Source organism: Vicia villosa, linkage group LG4, assembly GCF_029867415.1.
Source record: "Vicia villosa cultivar HV-30 ecotype Madison, WI linkage group LG4, Vvil1.0, whole genome shotgun sequence".
NCBI classification, from domain to species: Eukaryota; Viridiplantae; Streptophyta; class Magnoliopsida; order Fabales; family Fabaceae; genus Vicia; species Vicia villosa.
Window position 1 is genome coordinate 2,898,023 of NC_081183.1, and position 16,406 is coordinate 2,914,428.

General features: G+C 30.8%; 2 protein-coding genes across 2 annotated transcripts in view; both read right to left on the reverse strand.

Annotated features, from left to right (window-relative positions):
* LOC131594875 (nudix hydrolase 20, chloroplastic-like) overlaps positions 1–6,545 on the reverse strand; it is a 33,728-nt gene extending 27,183 nt beyond the window's left edge. Inside the window, exon 1 of the mRNA XM_058867081.1 lies at positions 6,300–6,545. Coding sequence (XP_058723064.1) covers positions 6,300–6,545 — 246 coding nt within the window. The remainder of the gene's footprint in view (positions 1–6,299) is intronic.
* Positions 6,546–11,152: 4,607 nt separating this feature from the next.
* Positions 11,153–14,472, reverse strand: LOC131598716 (nudix hydrolase 20, chloroplastic-like). The gene is made up of 9 exons (XM_058871301.1): positions 14,152–14,472; positions 13,664–13,728; positions 13,375–13,552; positions 13,182–13,262; positions 12,816–12,941; positions 12,302–12,381; positions 11,926–12,041; positions 11,714–11,834; positions 11,153–11,389 (listed from the first exon to the last, which is right to left on the reverse strand). The coding sequence occupies exons 1-9, from the start codon at positions 14,455–14,457 to the stop codon at positions 11,320–11,322; spliced, it is 1,143 nt and encodes a 380-aa protein (XP_058727284.1). The 5' UTR covers positions 14,458–14,472; the 3' UTR covers positions 11,153–11,319.
* Positions 14,473–16,406: the final 1,934 nt, after the last annotated feature.

Below are 16,406 nucleotides of genomic sequence, written 5' to 3' on the forward strand. Positions count from 1 at the left end.
TATTAGGGTGAACAACTCTAAATCTTATGTGTGATTATCTATCGTTATTATTCTTACTTTCCACTTCCATACTCTTTATGTTTGAGATTATTAATGTTATATTAAATCCAATATGAGATAATCCTTTCATTTTGTTGTGTTTTTCTCACCTTTAAAATCTGGTAATAATGCACCTTTTAAAGAAACACAAAATTTATTACCCTTAATCTTTGCTAATGGCTCCACTTCAATCCACTTTTTGTAGTAATTTACATTGAAAGTTAAATATTTTACTTTCCCTGACGCATTAGGGAAAAGGCCTAAGATATCCATTCCTCACCTAGAAAACCGATCCGGGGAGGATAAAGCGCCCCTTTCTACAGGTGGAGCAATGTGTAAGTCACCATGTCTGTGAAATTTTTTAAATATATGTCTTAGCATCTTTGTTTATTGTCGGCCAATAATAGTCGAACATGAGAATTTTTCTTGGCTAATGCTCTTCAACCACAATTTTTTCATGCACAACCTTAATGTTTTACTTCTGATATTTTACCCTAATCTTTATTTTTCAAACACTTTAAAAAGGGATTTATAAAGCCTCTCTTTTTACAAGCGGCCTTCACTGAGTGAATACAAACAAGTTTTCCTTTGGATTTTTTATGTCTTCTTCTTGTACTTCGACAATGGTATGTATTTAATGATCGGTGTCATCTAACTACTTGGTGGTTCTCCTTCCATTTCACCCTTAATGGCATTTGCACCACAGTTCACACTACGGTTCAAAAATACCTCGTGGATCAAATTTATTGCAATCTCACGCTTTGGAACTAGGAAATATTTCTCCCTCAATGTGTGAAGTATGCACGCTTAGAATAATATTTCCAGGTGGTTGTCAAAACCATCAAATATTGTTGCATAACTGCATCTTTGGCTTGTATTCCCCCCACATGTGTCAAAACTATCTTTGTGTTAGAGTTGATCACCACTTATTCCCCTCCTATCTCGAATGTAATGGATATTTCGGTCAAATAGGCTACTCAGCTTGATCATTGGAATTCAAATATTAATGTGGCCTCTAGTGTAAGATCATGACCGCTTTTTACCAAAAGTTTTGATTTTATAACATTGGTGTTGGAATAGTCATCTACAAATAACGTCTACCTAGAGGGTGTATCTTGTTCCTCTATTGCATTTTCTAAAATGAAGTTGGAAAAAGTAGATGCTTTGAGAATTTTCCTTGGTTTATAAGAAACATTGAACTCTAAAATTTTGACGACCCAATTTGTTATTATTACTACTAAGTGTAGTTTAAAAAGTTTTGGTCTAAAAGTTTGTTATTACTACAACAAGGCGTGAAATGAAATAGTGCCTCAAATTTCTTGTAGGAGTTACAAGGGTGAAAACAATTGTTTCTACCTATCAGAGGCATACCTCTGACCGTCGTAGTACTTTCTCGATGAAATACAACAGGTCTTGGGAGATACCACATTACTACACCATGACAAAACATATGACTTCTAAAGAAATGAATTGATAGATAAAAATTGCTTCATTGTCATAAGGGCGAACCAAAATAGGTGTTTGCAACTATAACTCTTCGAGCTTGCTAAAGGCAGGTTCACACTTTGGTGTCCATTCAAATGTGGTTTCCTACCTTAATAGTTAATTTATAGAATGGTAACGCGTTATGACCAAACCTAGGGATAAACCACAACAAAGCTATTAACATGCCATTTAGATATTGAATTCCTTTCATGGTTCTTGGGGCTGCCATATTGACTGCGCCTTAGCACCCTATAAAATTTTATGACTTTACCCCTAAGGTGCATTTATATAGATTTAAATGCATTCCTTAATTTCTAACCTCCACTAGCACGACCTCCAGATGGGTTTGCTAGTCCTTCTCCTTTGACTTGGCGATCATGTTGTCTGTGTAGACTTTTAGCATATCCCTTATTTGGTTCTTGAAAACTTTGTTCATCATCCTTTGGTACATCGCACTCACATTCTTCAGACTAAAATACATGACTTTGTAACACAAATTTCCCACATCACTGATGAATTCCATTTTGTTTCATTTGAGGGGTCAATCAGGATATGGTTATAGTCGAAGTATACATCCATTAATATAATCTTTAACCATGAAAGCTATCAACAACCTTGTCTATGTTTAGTAATGGGCCTGTTTCTATTTTATTTCATTTAAGGGGTCACTCAAGGTATGGTTATAGCCGAAGTACACATCCATGAATGATAGAAGCTTGAACCCTGAAAATTTATCGACAAGCTTGTCTATGTTTGATATTGGGTATGCATTACTTATGAATACTCAATTTAGGTTTGAATAGTTGACACACATGATCCACCCTTTGTTTGATTTCTGCATGAGGACTACGTTGGAAATCCATGTCATGTACTATGCCTCGATTATACATTCAGTCTTTATGAGCTCCTCGATGGCATTATTTACTACTTCAACCTTCTTAGATGAATGTTTCCTACGAATTTCAGTCACGTATGAAAAGTTTTTACAGATGACAAGTGATTGGTATGCTACCTCAAGACTAAGTCCTAGAATTCCTTTAGATGACCAAGTGGGTAAATTATGGTCTCTCTATATGGATATCTTCAGTTTTTCTTATATAGATTTAGGTAGCCTTGCCCTGATTCAGATGACTACTAGTGAATCCTCTCTAAAGGGGATTTCAATTAAATCACCGAGGGGATATGGACTTTCCACCTTTCTTCTTGCTTCCACATGTATGTTTCTGTGTCCCTACATTCCTCTCAAAGGTTCATTATTCCATATAGGTGCCTAGAGATACTAGTTCTCTGGGGATTGGCTTAGAGACCCAATCTCCTCTGATGGGTGTTTCGTTTCTAAAAGGGCCGAAAAATATGCATATATGCAACCAAATATATTTTGAGCACCACGATTTGGACCATAATATTATGAAACTTCATCTTGAGGCGCACCATGTCGGCCTTCCCAGAACACAATTATAAATGGACTCACACCTTAATCACCAAGAACTTTACCTTGACAATGCTTATTTGATTTTTGATACTGAATGTCATCGAAAGTTTAACATATATACCATGAGTTTTTTGTCGGTGTCGTTGAACGTTGAAGGTTCCATCCATGATAGGGTTTAAGTATTGGTTCCATACCCAAAGTATTGTACATTTATGTGTACATGATATCACAATACTTCCTGGGTCTACCAGCACATGTCAGACATTCTGTCCATCCATCTTCTCTCTTTAAGGATAGGTACATGGTGATTCTGGAAACCATTAACTAGTTTGTCTTCGAAGAACGACAATGAGGGATTCTCCCATGCTAATGATCCTTCAAAATTTACCCTTTCGTGAGAGTCTTCACCGGTTTCTCCATCAAAGAAAAATAATTTCTTCTGTTTGAAAGAGGCGGGTCAGCGTCTATGATGAAGGATTGAATCTGAGTTCCTATACTATATTCGATGAAGAAATATATATGAGTAAATGTTCCCAAATGGTACACAATATCCTGTTGACGTAAGTTATGGTGTGGATGTTGTCCCATAAAATGAAATTTCCTTTAGTGTTGGTGATTATTCCTGAGAGACTATGTTGGATATATCTAATGTCAAAATGCACCATCTGAGTTTGAGGTATAGAGAGAGAAATGTCGTTACAACAATTTTTACATACAATCCCAAAGGTCTGGTGTGGACCCGATGTGTTTACTGTTAGAGTGTTGAATTTATATTTGATGGTGTAATCTGGTTTGTGGTTAAAGCTCTAGAATCTCAGTCCAAAATTAAGGGAGGTGCTTATAAACACTCTAACGTTCAAATTAGTAATTATTATAGATGAAAAGTATTTTAGAGTAAGCAAACATATACTTGAATTCCAAGGCATACCTTAGACTTTATATTTGAATGCTAGGATTTCATATCCCTAGAACTTTTATTCTAAGACACTTGTCTTTGGGTGGTTTTGTCCATTGTGATTTTATATCTTCTTTATACAAGTTAGCGCTCTTACTAGATTAAATGTACGCATCGCCCTACGCAGAAATGGATCTAAATGTGTAACATATATATTTCAAATTTAATATATATAATTAATAATATTATTATTATTTGGGGAAAATAATATCATTTACAAAAACTAACATTTTTGTCCTCTGACTTTTATTCTTATTAAATGACCAGCTAATTATTATTTCACTATCTTCTTCTAAATTTGTTTTCTTTAAGAGTCTTTTCTTTCACTTTTTTTTTACAATTAAACAAAATTAAAATATTTTATTTTATTTTCTTCATTCAAACTTTCTAGTAAAATTGAATTCAGAATCTGATAATGACCATTATCATAATAATTTTAAAAAGATTTTGACACAAAAAATGACATTAGGTTTTAAAGGATCTGGATCCTCTCCTGCTGATATTTTGGTGCTGCCCATTCAGCTTCTATCTTAACCATTCATTAACATAAATTGTTGTTTTCAATGCAAATTCATTTTCTAAAATAAATTATGAACCATTGGATTAAGGGCAGCAGAAACAGCAGGAGAAAAAGGGCAGTAAGTGATCCATTTTCGGTTTTAAATTGGTAAAATTGACTTTGATAGATATATTTTTCAAGTTAAACAATTGGTTTATTTGACTTCTAATTCTTTCAACAAATATATGTATTCTTCAATACACGAGTTTACAATTATTAAATACTTTGACATCATATGTCGACCTCTTCTCGCATATAAAACCATACAAATTAATTGGTGTTTTTTTAGTCATAATTGAATTAAGTGCAACATGGATGTAGATTCAAGAGAAAATCATAGAATATTAATTTGTGGTGACATATTTAATGATAAATTAAGAATATTTTTAAGAGATTTCTCATATAGAATTGAAGTTTGTACATTCTTTTGAACTGAATTGCATGAAACCATACCTATTATCGAATATGATAACAGAAAGAATTAGAAAAATCTTTGACTTTAAATTTGAATATTGTCACTTATCTTTTATTTAAATGGAAGAATATTATGCACACTACCGCTCTTTTAGATTCAAGATATCTCACATTTTTAAAGAAGAAAATGCATGTGTTGATAAATTAGTATATGCATATTTTTTTATTAATTATGATATTTTGTGAGATTGACTTTGTATTTATATTATTGAAAGTTTTTTTAGAGGTAGATTGATATGTCTAACTATTGATTTTGTCAGTTTTTTGATGGGTTAGGTTTTACGTCTCCTCATTTTTTTTTTTTTTTATTCAATAAATTATTTTTATTTAAAAAGAGTTAAAATTTTTAATTATTATTTAATTTAATTAAAGATTTTAAATTATAAAAAAGATAAAATTGTTGTTGGGAAACCTTAATTTAATCCTTTATTTTTTTCATTTTATTGATTTGATACTTCAAATTCTAAAATGTTTATTACTATTTTGTTCAATCTTCATATTTTCGTAAAAATTCACTAAAAATGAAGTATTATCGTTTTATTTTTCTATTTCTCTCTCACGCACAGTCACAAAACATCAAACTTTTGTTTCTTTTCTTCCATTCTAAGGCTATGTTTGGATACAATAAAAAAATAGAACATAATGGAATAAATATGTCATTTTATTGTTTGGATATTTCATGATAGAATAGAGTAATTTTGTCCTACCTCTCAAATTGAAGGGTAAAAAAAAATGATGAAAAGTGATGGAATGTGATAGAATTCATTTCATTTAATATCATTCCATTTCATCCGTTTTTAAATAAATAGAAATATTATTTAATAAATAGTTCTGAGATAAAGAAAGTTTGATAAATATTAGAAATATTATTTCGTTTCTCTCTACTTTTACATAAATATTTTCGTGGAATTCATATATATGGATGTTGATTTAATGAATATTTTATATGTTATTGAACTAAATTTATCATTATCTCTACTTTTATAAATTTAAAATTATAATATTGAAATAAAAGACGGATTGGTTAATCAGGCTGGCCCACCAGACCACAGACCTATTAGTAACTGGATTGAGTTCATCTTTTGCAGCCCATGAAATAATCGGGCCGACCAATTTCAACCCCTTTATATGTTTTGGTCCCTCAGACCGAATTGGACTGGGCGGACCAACCTATTTGATAGCTCTAGATAAAACAATATTATTTATCCTTTTTATGTTAAAAGAATAATTGATTAAATAATATCACGATGGCCGTAATTAATAACATTTATACTAATTAAAGTCTTTACGAGAGTAAGGAAAGATAATAACTTTGATCTGTTTCATTCATTGATAAAAGAGAGGTAAGAACTCACAGAGCTACGGTTGCAAAGTTGGACTTTATGGAAGTAAGTTTGAAGACAAGAAGAAGAGTCCTCTTCTAGAGCTGCTTTTGATTCAGAATTTCGGACAATATTGTCCCACGTGAGCTTGCACGTGCCACCATTGGTTATAGTAGAAGAAGAAAAAGAAGGAAAAGTGAAGTTGGTGGAGGAAGAAGATGGAGTGAAGGGTTTGTAGCAGCAAAGTATAGTAACAAAGTTGCATGAAATTCCCATCATTTTGGAAAAAGCTATAATTAAATCTATTTTGTAATTGCAATATATTTAAATACAAAACATAGGTATATAATTTAGTACATATATTATTTAATTTTTAATGTGTATTGAATCCACAACGTGGTTCGTCGTACATGCCGATAACAAGTTTTTGTACACGTGTCGATCAGCTAGGGATACTGTAGAATGTCAAGTGTTGTAGAACAGTGCCAACAGCTCAGAAAAACAGTGTATTTTCCTGTGTATAAACAGTATTTTTTGATAGAGTACAGTCCTTTCTGACAAATGTATTGTGATTTCTTATGTTAAACCATGTGTTCAATGAATATGGATCTCTCTATTTTTTTTTTAAAAATGAAAAAAAAAATTATTAGGGATATTCCATATGTGATTTGAGCGATTTTACGCTAAAAATTATTCGAAGCGTAAGAGAAAAAACATTTAGTGTGATATGGTTTAGTTGTCTTTTAAAAATTTATTAAGTCATATATATATATATATATATATATATATATATATATATATATATATATATATATATATATATATATATATATAAAAGAACATAATTTTGTGTTTAATCATTATTATATTATGATAGAACAAATTTATTGTCGAAATAAATTTATAACTTGATACATAAATATGAATTACCTCTGATAATTTTATCTTAGGTCTAATGAACAATATACATGAAATTGTATTATTGAAAAAATTTAAAATACTATTATATTTCATATATAAAGGGATGCGAAAACTTTTTCAAATCTTATCCTTATCAATGTTAACAAATTATATATATATATATATATATATATATATATATATATATATATATATATATATATATATATATATATATATATATATATATATATATAGAGAGAGGAGGGATCAAATTACACCCGAAGAGTTACACCACGAGTTACACTCGTTCAATAACTACATCTCGAATTAATATTTTTTAAATTCAACCGTTGGATTGAAACATAATATCATATAGATCATACCTATAAATTTTGAGCTTAATCTATAATGATTTACTATATCATCAAGATATCCAAAGATTAACGTCAAAATGAGCTTTCATATAACGTTAATTTTGATGTGATTCAATGACATAGTAAATCATTATAGATTAAGCTCAAACTTTATAGGTAAGATCTATATGATATTATGTTTCAATCCAACGGTTGAATTTAAAAAATATTAATTCGAGATGTAGTTATTGAACGAGTGTAACTCGTGGTGTAACTCTTCGAGTGTAATTTGATCCCTCCTCATATATATATATATATATATATATATATATATATATATATATATATATATATATATATATATATATATATATATATATATATATATAGAGGAGGGATCAAATTACACCAACAAGTTACACTAAGTGTTACACTATTTTATAACCATTGATTGTACTTAAATCTAACGGTTATTATATGACCTCTTTTTGACTCATTATTCACATAATTCTTTCTAAAGATAGTTTTCTCTATTTTTGGTAATAAATAACAATATGATTTTTTTAAATATTTAATAAATAAAAGAATTAGAATTCTTAAATACTTCTAAAAAAAGTTATTGATTATTAATAAAAAATAGTTTCTTCTTGTTTTTAAAATAATTTCAACTTTTGTATTTTCTTTATTTTAACTTTTATTATATTCAACTAAAGTAAATAATGAATTATGATTTTAAATTTTTCTTAAAAAATTATAATTTTTAATAAAAAATTATTATTCTTAATTTTAAACAAACTTATCTCTTTTTGACTTATAAGTTTTTAAATAAAATTTAAAAATTAAAAATTAAAAAACATAAAATGAAAAAATAAAATAGTGAGTAATGTGTATATAATTATTATGTTGTAAATTGGAAAAAAAATTAAGTGAACATTTTATTGAAATTAATTTATATCATTTATTTATTTTATTCAAAACTAAAACATTATATCCATACATGTTTTGAATATTATTTCATACTATTGTTTAAAAAGTATTAGTTGAATCTATATATAATTGAACTTAATTTGAAGAAGAACATGGATAAAATGTTGTTTTGTTTAGTATTAAAATTCACGTTTTTTTTTAATTTCTTATCCATTTTAAAAAATATTTTTTAATTTTTATTATATAAAATAATATTTACCCACTTAAAATACACAATGAAATTTATAAGTTTTAAAATAAATTACAAAATTGTATTAAAAAATGTGAATTAATCATAAAGAATAATATTATTTTTATTAATCATAAAGAGATAAGTTAGTTTAAAATTAAAAAGAAAAATATTTTTATTAAAAATTAGGATTTTTTAAGAAATATTTAAAATCATAATTCATTATTTACTTAGTTGAAAATAATAAAAGTTAATATAAAGAAAATATAAAAGTTGAAATTATTTTAAAAATAAGAAGAAATTATTTTTTATTAATAATCAATAATTTTTTTTTAGAAGTATTTAAGAATTCTAATTTTTTTTATTTATTAAATATTTAAAAAAATCATATTGTTATTTATTACCAAAAATAAAGGAAACTATCTTTAGAAAGAATCATGTGAATAATGAGTCAAAAAGAGATCATATAATAACCGTTAGATTTAAGTACAATCAATGGTTATAAAAGAGTGTAATACTTAGTGTAACTTGTTGGTGTAATTTGATCCCTCCTCATATATATATATATATATATATATAATGATTTTATTTCAAATAAAATTGCTAGGTGCCTTGAGGTTGGAGCCCACCTCAAAAAACATCAGGTAACATGTATAGCTTTATTGGAAACTCGAGTTAAACTGAATAATAGTAATCATGTTAGGAGGAAACTTGGTTTTGACTGGGATTTCATTGATAATTATGAACACCATAGTAATGGTAGAATTTGGATTATCTGGAATCCTAAAATCTGGAACATAAAGGCTATTGATAAAACTGATCAATTGGTTCATGCTGAAGTTGTCTCATACGGAGGTGTTCTCTCATTACTTAACTATTGTGTATGCTCAAAACCAGCTTGTAAATAGACAAAAGCTCTGGGATGACATAGATAGAATTAGTAAAAATATTACTGGTCCCTGGATTTGTGCAGGAGACTTCAATAATGTGTTAAAAATTGGGGATAGGATTGGTGGGAATGATGTGCACATTGCAGAATATGTGGATATGGAGAAGATGATGACAAACAGTGGCCTTTTTGAACATGAGACATCAGGATCATTTTTTACTTGGTCTAATAGACAAACTGTTAATCCCATATCCTCAAAAATAGATAGAGTCTTGATCAACACTGTTTGGTTCCTAGCTTTCCCAAACAATAATGTGGAGTTGCTAAACCCACATATCTCTGACCATTCTCCTCTCAGGATCAAGATGAATTCTGCTCAAGTTTTATGTAGAAGGAAGGCTAGATTCAAATTTTTAAATTGTGTGACTGATCATCCTGATTTTCAAAGAATTTTGAACTCTAATTGGATTCACCATGAGTTAGGGAACCCTATGTACCACTTATGGAAGAATTTGCAGAGGCTTCAATTTCACCTCAAAGGCCTATCCTGGCAGGCTACAGAGGGTATCAGAAACCTTAAAGATAGTCGGGTGCAATTAGACAAAGCCCAATCTCTCCTTAGGACTGATCATCTTAACCCTGAGTTGTGCCAAAATGTTAAGTATTGGACTGAAGAGGTGATCAAGTATAGTGATCTTGAGGAAAGAATATTGCAGCAAAGAGCAAAAGAAGATTGTATTAAACTTGGAGATGGTAATAACAGTTACTTTTATGCCAAGCTTAAAGCAAAGAACTCTCAAACTCAGATTAAACATTTGCAGACTGCTACTGGGAATATTCTTACAGATCCTGAAGACTTGGAAGAGGAGGTTTTGGATTTTTATACTAGGCTCATTGGGCAGTCAGCACCTAGTAGAATGCATGTGAATATATCTATCCTGAGGAGTGGTGCACAATTAACTAGAGAACACCAAGACAGTCTCACCAACCCTGTCACTGAAGAGGAAATATGGAATGTTGTAAAGAGCCTGGGGGATAACAAAGCACTTGGTGCTGATGGCTACACTGCAAAATTCTTCAAGGCTAGCTGGAGTATGATGAAATCTGATATTGTCAAGGCAGACCAGGATTTCTTTACTAATAACAGACTGCATAGAGCAGTAAATTGTGCTGTTGTGACTTTGATCCCCAAGACCAAAGAGGCTAAATCTATGAGGGAGATGAGGTCAATTGCTTGCTGCACAACCATCTACAAAGTTATCTTTAAGATTCTCACCAAGAGATTGAGCAAAGTCATCAACCATGTTGTTGATGATAGCCAAACTGCATTCCTGCCAGGCAAAACTATCCATGACAACATCCTGTTGGCTTATGAAATTTTGAGGGGCTATAATAGGAAGCATATATCTCCTAGATGCACTTTACAAATTGATATCCAAAAGGCATACGATACTGTTGAATGGGATGCTCTAGAGCAATTTTCCTAAATCTTTTGAACATATGCAAACGAAAATCCTCTGCATATTGCTTCAAATCAAAATGTTCATATCAAATCATGGAAAATTGAGTTTTAGAAATCTTTCAGTTTTGGATGGAAAAGTTATTTTTACATAAATAAATAATGTTCCAATGAGATCACATCTAACCAATTCTTAGAAAATACAATCCACTAGTAAAAGAAAAGAAAGAATAACAATCAAAATATTCAACATATGAATGCTTGGTTCAATGAAAAGTTTGATGCTCTTTGTTTCAGGACCAATCTCCTATTCTTAAGCTTCTTAACAGATCCAAATATCCATCATTTTCAAGACTTATGTATCTGCAATGTTTATTACAACATATAATTTGTTAGATCAGCAATTAGTAACAAAAGAGTAAATACAAATGTAAATCACAAACAACGAATGCGATATTTGTTTACGCAGTTCGGCCAAGTATGCCTACGTCTACGACTACCGAGCAATTGTAGTTCCGTATTATTATATTAATTAATGAATTAGAGTTTCAGTATTACAAGCAATATAAGAAAACCGGCTATTTAACAACATTTTCATTTTGTACTAAATATCTTTTGCCGACCGAACATTTGATTTGTTCAAATTCTGCTATACCATAAAGCTACAACACTCAAAGAAAGAAATACCCGTGTCTAAAGAGGAAGTCAATGATCACAATAGCGCAATTTGGTTTGAAAAACTGTGTCTTGCGGATGACTTCTGCAACTTGCTCAACAGGGATTAACTTGAAGCTTTCAACTTCTCCATCTGATATTTTATTTAGCCACTTATTACAAAGCGTGATCAAGGCACCACTAAAAAAGAGAGTAAAATCGGAGAATGAGTTTAAAAGGCACACCTATGTTATTCGGTACAAAACTTTCGGGAAGCATCAAATCATAGCAGAATAGAACATCTCTTTTGTATCTATATCCTTCGATGTCCTTGTATGAAACGACACTAACTGAGTTAGCTCTGCAAGAACAGCAATGAAGAAACAAAAAGATGTTCAGTTAGCTGCTATGAAGTATTGACACAAACACGAACACCAACATGTCGCACTAGTAATAAAAGTACTTCAATGTAATCATATATGTCAGTGTCGTGTTGAACATTGGACACGTTTTAATTTGAAGTGTCGATGTTCCGTAGGTTGGTTAACTATTCCAAAAGAAAAATTGAAATTTGTGCGGTAAATGAGGAGAAGGATGAAGGTGTTGTGGTTGTAAACTTACTTAATAGAGATGGATCGGGGAATTCCTGCTTCCTCTTCACATTCCTTTATTACATTTTCCAGACAACCAATTCCGTGTGGCTGTGACAGTCGCAATTAACTCAGAAACTCATGATATTGATAGTACATATTAATGTAAGGAAAACAGTTAGGCCTGTTTTTTGAACTTATTTACCAACATCAAAACTAGTTAGACTGTTTGGAAACAACTTATTACATGTCCATGAGTAGTTTTCAGCTTATCTACATAAGCACTAGAAGATAGCTTTATGAAAACAATTTATAGCTTATTTGAAAATAGTTTGACTTCAATACGAATAGTTCATACATAAACACTTATATGATAAACGTGTATGTTATGAACGATTAATTTAGTTGTTCATCTAAACACGGCATACTGAACTATTCCAAGTTCCAACCCACAAAGTCTTCGGAAGAAATGTGTAACATGTCAAGGCTTAGGTTTGAAATACTAGTTAGCTTATTATACAAACAGATAAAAGAAAACTACAGACCAATCCTCCTGCGACTAGATGATCAAGCATTCCAGGATATGTGGATTTTGTCGGACTTCTCTTCCCTATCCATAAGTGTTTCTGCCCATTCAGCTCAACATAGCCACTCATATGAATTCCATAAGCCTAATATTGTAAAATAAGAGAAAAAAAGTTTAAAGACAACAAATATTGTAACAAATAAGAGCTTTAGAATACAATCTGGACTATTAATTATCAAGTCTGTCGTAAAACAAATAGCGTGATCGTCTTCAAAATAATTCCGACAGTAAGATTGCAGAGAGACGACATTCAATTCCGTATAACATATGCAAGTTTGATTATCATTTTTTAATTTGACAACAAACTAGTACTTGACTTTTGTACCTTTATGCCAAAATAAGGAGCCGCGGCACGTTCTAATGAGAAGAAAGCAGGTGCACTAAACGAGGATTTCACAGGGTATAGCTGGTATAAGATAGACAACAAATGTAGGTTTGTTAGTTAAGTATTAGAAAAGCATCCAATAGCAAAGAATGATGAAATCTATCATATTCTAAACCTATAAAATGGCTAATACCTCGTTTCGTATACCTGGAATGTGCTCCTCTCCCAACTGCTTGACTACATAACCAACCGCGCTGGTTCTTTCCTCAGCCGTTTTCAGTAATGGATGCAATGTAACATGATAACCAAAGGGGCCTTCGCCTTCGGGAAAAACAAACACGTCGTCGAAGCCTCGCAAATGTTCAACAAACCTTAACAAATTCAAAGTTTAACCAAAGAAACATTCATGAATAACCAATAAACCAAACATAAGATCACACAAGCATCAAACATGAAGAATAAAGAAACGGAGTAAAATTTACCGATTGTGAATGAATCCAACATCGCGGCCCTCAACGATAAACGGAACGAATTCAGATTGTTTGTCCTACAATCAATTCCAAACTCAAATGATGAATATGAACATGAACTTAACATCATCTAGAGAAAGCAGATTGTTTGTCCTAAAAGCAATTCCAAACCCAATTACACAGTTTATGAGTAAACTCTAGTTTGTCGGGATCATTGATCACTTTCCAACAAAATACAATAAACAGAAAACACAAAAAAGTGGATTCTACACTTCAAAATTAGCTAAACCCAAATTTCATAAACTGTTGTATTAAATTACTAATGATAAAGATTAAAACTTTATTGAAAAAAAAAAAGTGGGGTGATGCAAAAATGCACAATTGGGTGGTTAAAATTGATTATTAATCACAATTCTCATTCAAAAGAAAAAAGGGCACAATGTAATATAGTAAAGGTAACAACTTTGCTTTGTTTGATTCATTGTTTTGTAAGAACTCACAGAAGCACGATTGCAGAGTTGGATTTTGTGGAAGAAACCTTGGAGATAAGAAGAAGGGTCGTGTTCTGTGACAGTTTCAGATTGGGATATGCGAAAAACATCGTCCCACGTGAGTGTGCACGTGGTGCCAGTGGCTGAAATAGAAAAGGAGGGAAAGGTGTGGTTGGTGGAAGATGAGGAAAAAGAGTGAGAGGTTGTGAAGGATGATAATGGAGAAGAGAAGGGTTTGTTGTAGCAGGAGAAGGTAGGAGCAAACATGTGTGTCACTCCTGTCATTTTGTGAGCACAAACAATGGTTCTGATCATATTTCTACAGGTTGAGTAAAAACAAATCATATTTCTACGTGTGTAAATTACCAATATTTAAGACATAAACCAAAAGCATTAGATTTTAAATTTACTAGTAATTCATTTGCTCTTTGGTCGAGTACTTTTTTTTAAGACTAATGGAGTAGGGTAAGACCATAATGGCTCGTAAAGTGCCAAGGGTCAGGATCGAACGAAGGACTTTTAGTTAAGGTGAAAGGGGTTCTTTATCATCTAATTTTGTAATTTAATTTCATATCATATCATATGCAACTAGAAAGGTGTATGTCTGACCATATAAGTAGGGGTGTTCAAAATCGACCGACTCAATAAAAAAGTATTAATCAAATTGAATTAAATCAAAAACGATAAAAATCACATTTAATTTAGATGTGTTTTGGTCATATTTAAACAAAACCACGTGGTTCGATTCGGTTTGTAATTTGTATAGTTAGAGTGATTTTGAATTAATTAAACTTTTTTTTTTACAATATCTTATAGCTTGATTTATTTTTCTCTATTTTATTCAAAATTAACCTAAAAATACAATTAAAATACTAGAAAAATTACAAGAAAAACGTAGTATGATTGAATGTCATCACAAAATATTAAAGATTTTTAGGGTCCTGTCTTTATGTTTTCTACGAACATAGATCCAAGTTGAAGCTCATAAATGTGAAAAAGATTTTCATCATCTATCTTAGTTTGATTTTGATGAAGACAAAAGTTTATCAAAAAAGAAAAAACTTGAGGCTAGCTCAGTCAAGCTCAAATAATCATATGCATTGGAAGTTCAAAGTATAATGGAATTGATCTAAGGTATCATGCAATCCATTATATAATAATTAAAAGGCTTAATAAATATCATGTATATTCATCTCAAACCTTTCATGCATAATCAAAATATTTTAACTTTGGTTCAGAATCATAAAAATAAGTATTTGGCTTAACAGGTGTAACCGATTACAAGTTTTTGATAACCAGCTACAGGTACGGATTTTTTTTACTTTTAACAGCTATAGCTATAACCGGTTACAACATTATGGTAACCGGATACACTGAAAAATGATTTTATTTGAACCACCATGACTTTAAAAGGTTTCAAACCTTCATGGAATTGTTTCCAAAACATATGCATCAATTCATAGAGGTATTTTATGATGTGTATATCAAAATTTGAATTGAAACAAAACATACATCAAAATTTGAAAAATGACCTCTTTCATAAATCATTTTTATATAATTCAAACAACTTTTTCAAGTGTTCATATTTCCATAAAAAAAAACTGTGTGCATACCATTCATTTCATTGAAAAGAGTTTCATTCATATCATTATGAGCATTCAAGAGAGAGAAAATATCAATTTGTCATTCTTGGAATTCAAGTCAAGTTTTCAAATTACTTAAATTCTATACTTTGTTTGTATATATTAGCTCACCATTGTTGTTTGGTGTTATCATCAAGTTGTTGGTCATTGTTGTAAAAAGATCATTTGAATTGGTTTGATTCAAAGTCCATCATTGTTGTTGATGTTGTGAAAATCAAATAAGTTGTGTGTTTCTTTGTTGTTGTTAGAAGATTGTAAAAGAAGTCTTAGTGGTAGACTTGTACAAAGATCTAACAATAGTGAAATTTCTCACGGGGTGTGAGGGGACTGAAGTACTCTTGTTTGAAAAGAGGAACCAGGATATATCATCGTGTTCTTTATTTTCTGCACTTAAATTTTATGTTATACATCTTTCAAACAGCCCCTACACTTTATTCTAAACCAGAAAACTAAAAAAGAAAAGGAACTTGCATAAAAACCATTAAAGTCCAGCAAGTCTAATTCACCCCTCTTAGATTGCATACTCAAACTATAATGGCTCCTAGGTTAAATCTCTTGATACTAGTATCCGTACTGTTCTACATATTAAGCCTAAGCTCTCCATTAATTTAGGATTCCTTC

Coding starts and splice junctions, on each gene's coding strand:
- LOC131598716 (XM_058871301.1), bottom strand. CDS start 14,457: ATGATCAGAACCATTGTTTGTGCTCACAAAATGACAGGAGTGACACAC. Junction 13,553..13,663: donor GTTGGATTCATTCACAATCG/GTAAATTTTACT, acceptor GAATTTGTTAAG/GTTTGTTGAACATTTGCGAG. Junction 12,042..12,301: donor CCCCGATCCATCTCTATTAA/GTAAGTTTACAA, acceptor CTGTTCTTGCAG/AGCTAACTCAGTTAGTGTCG.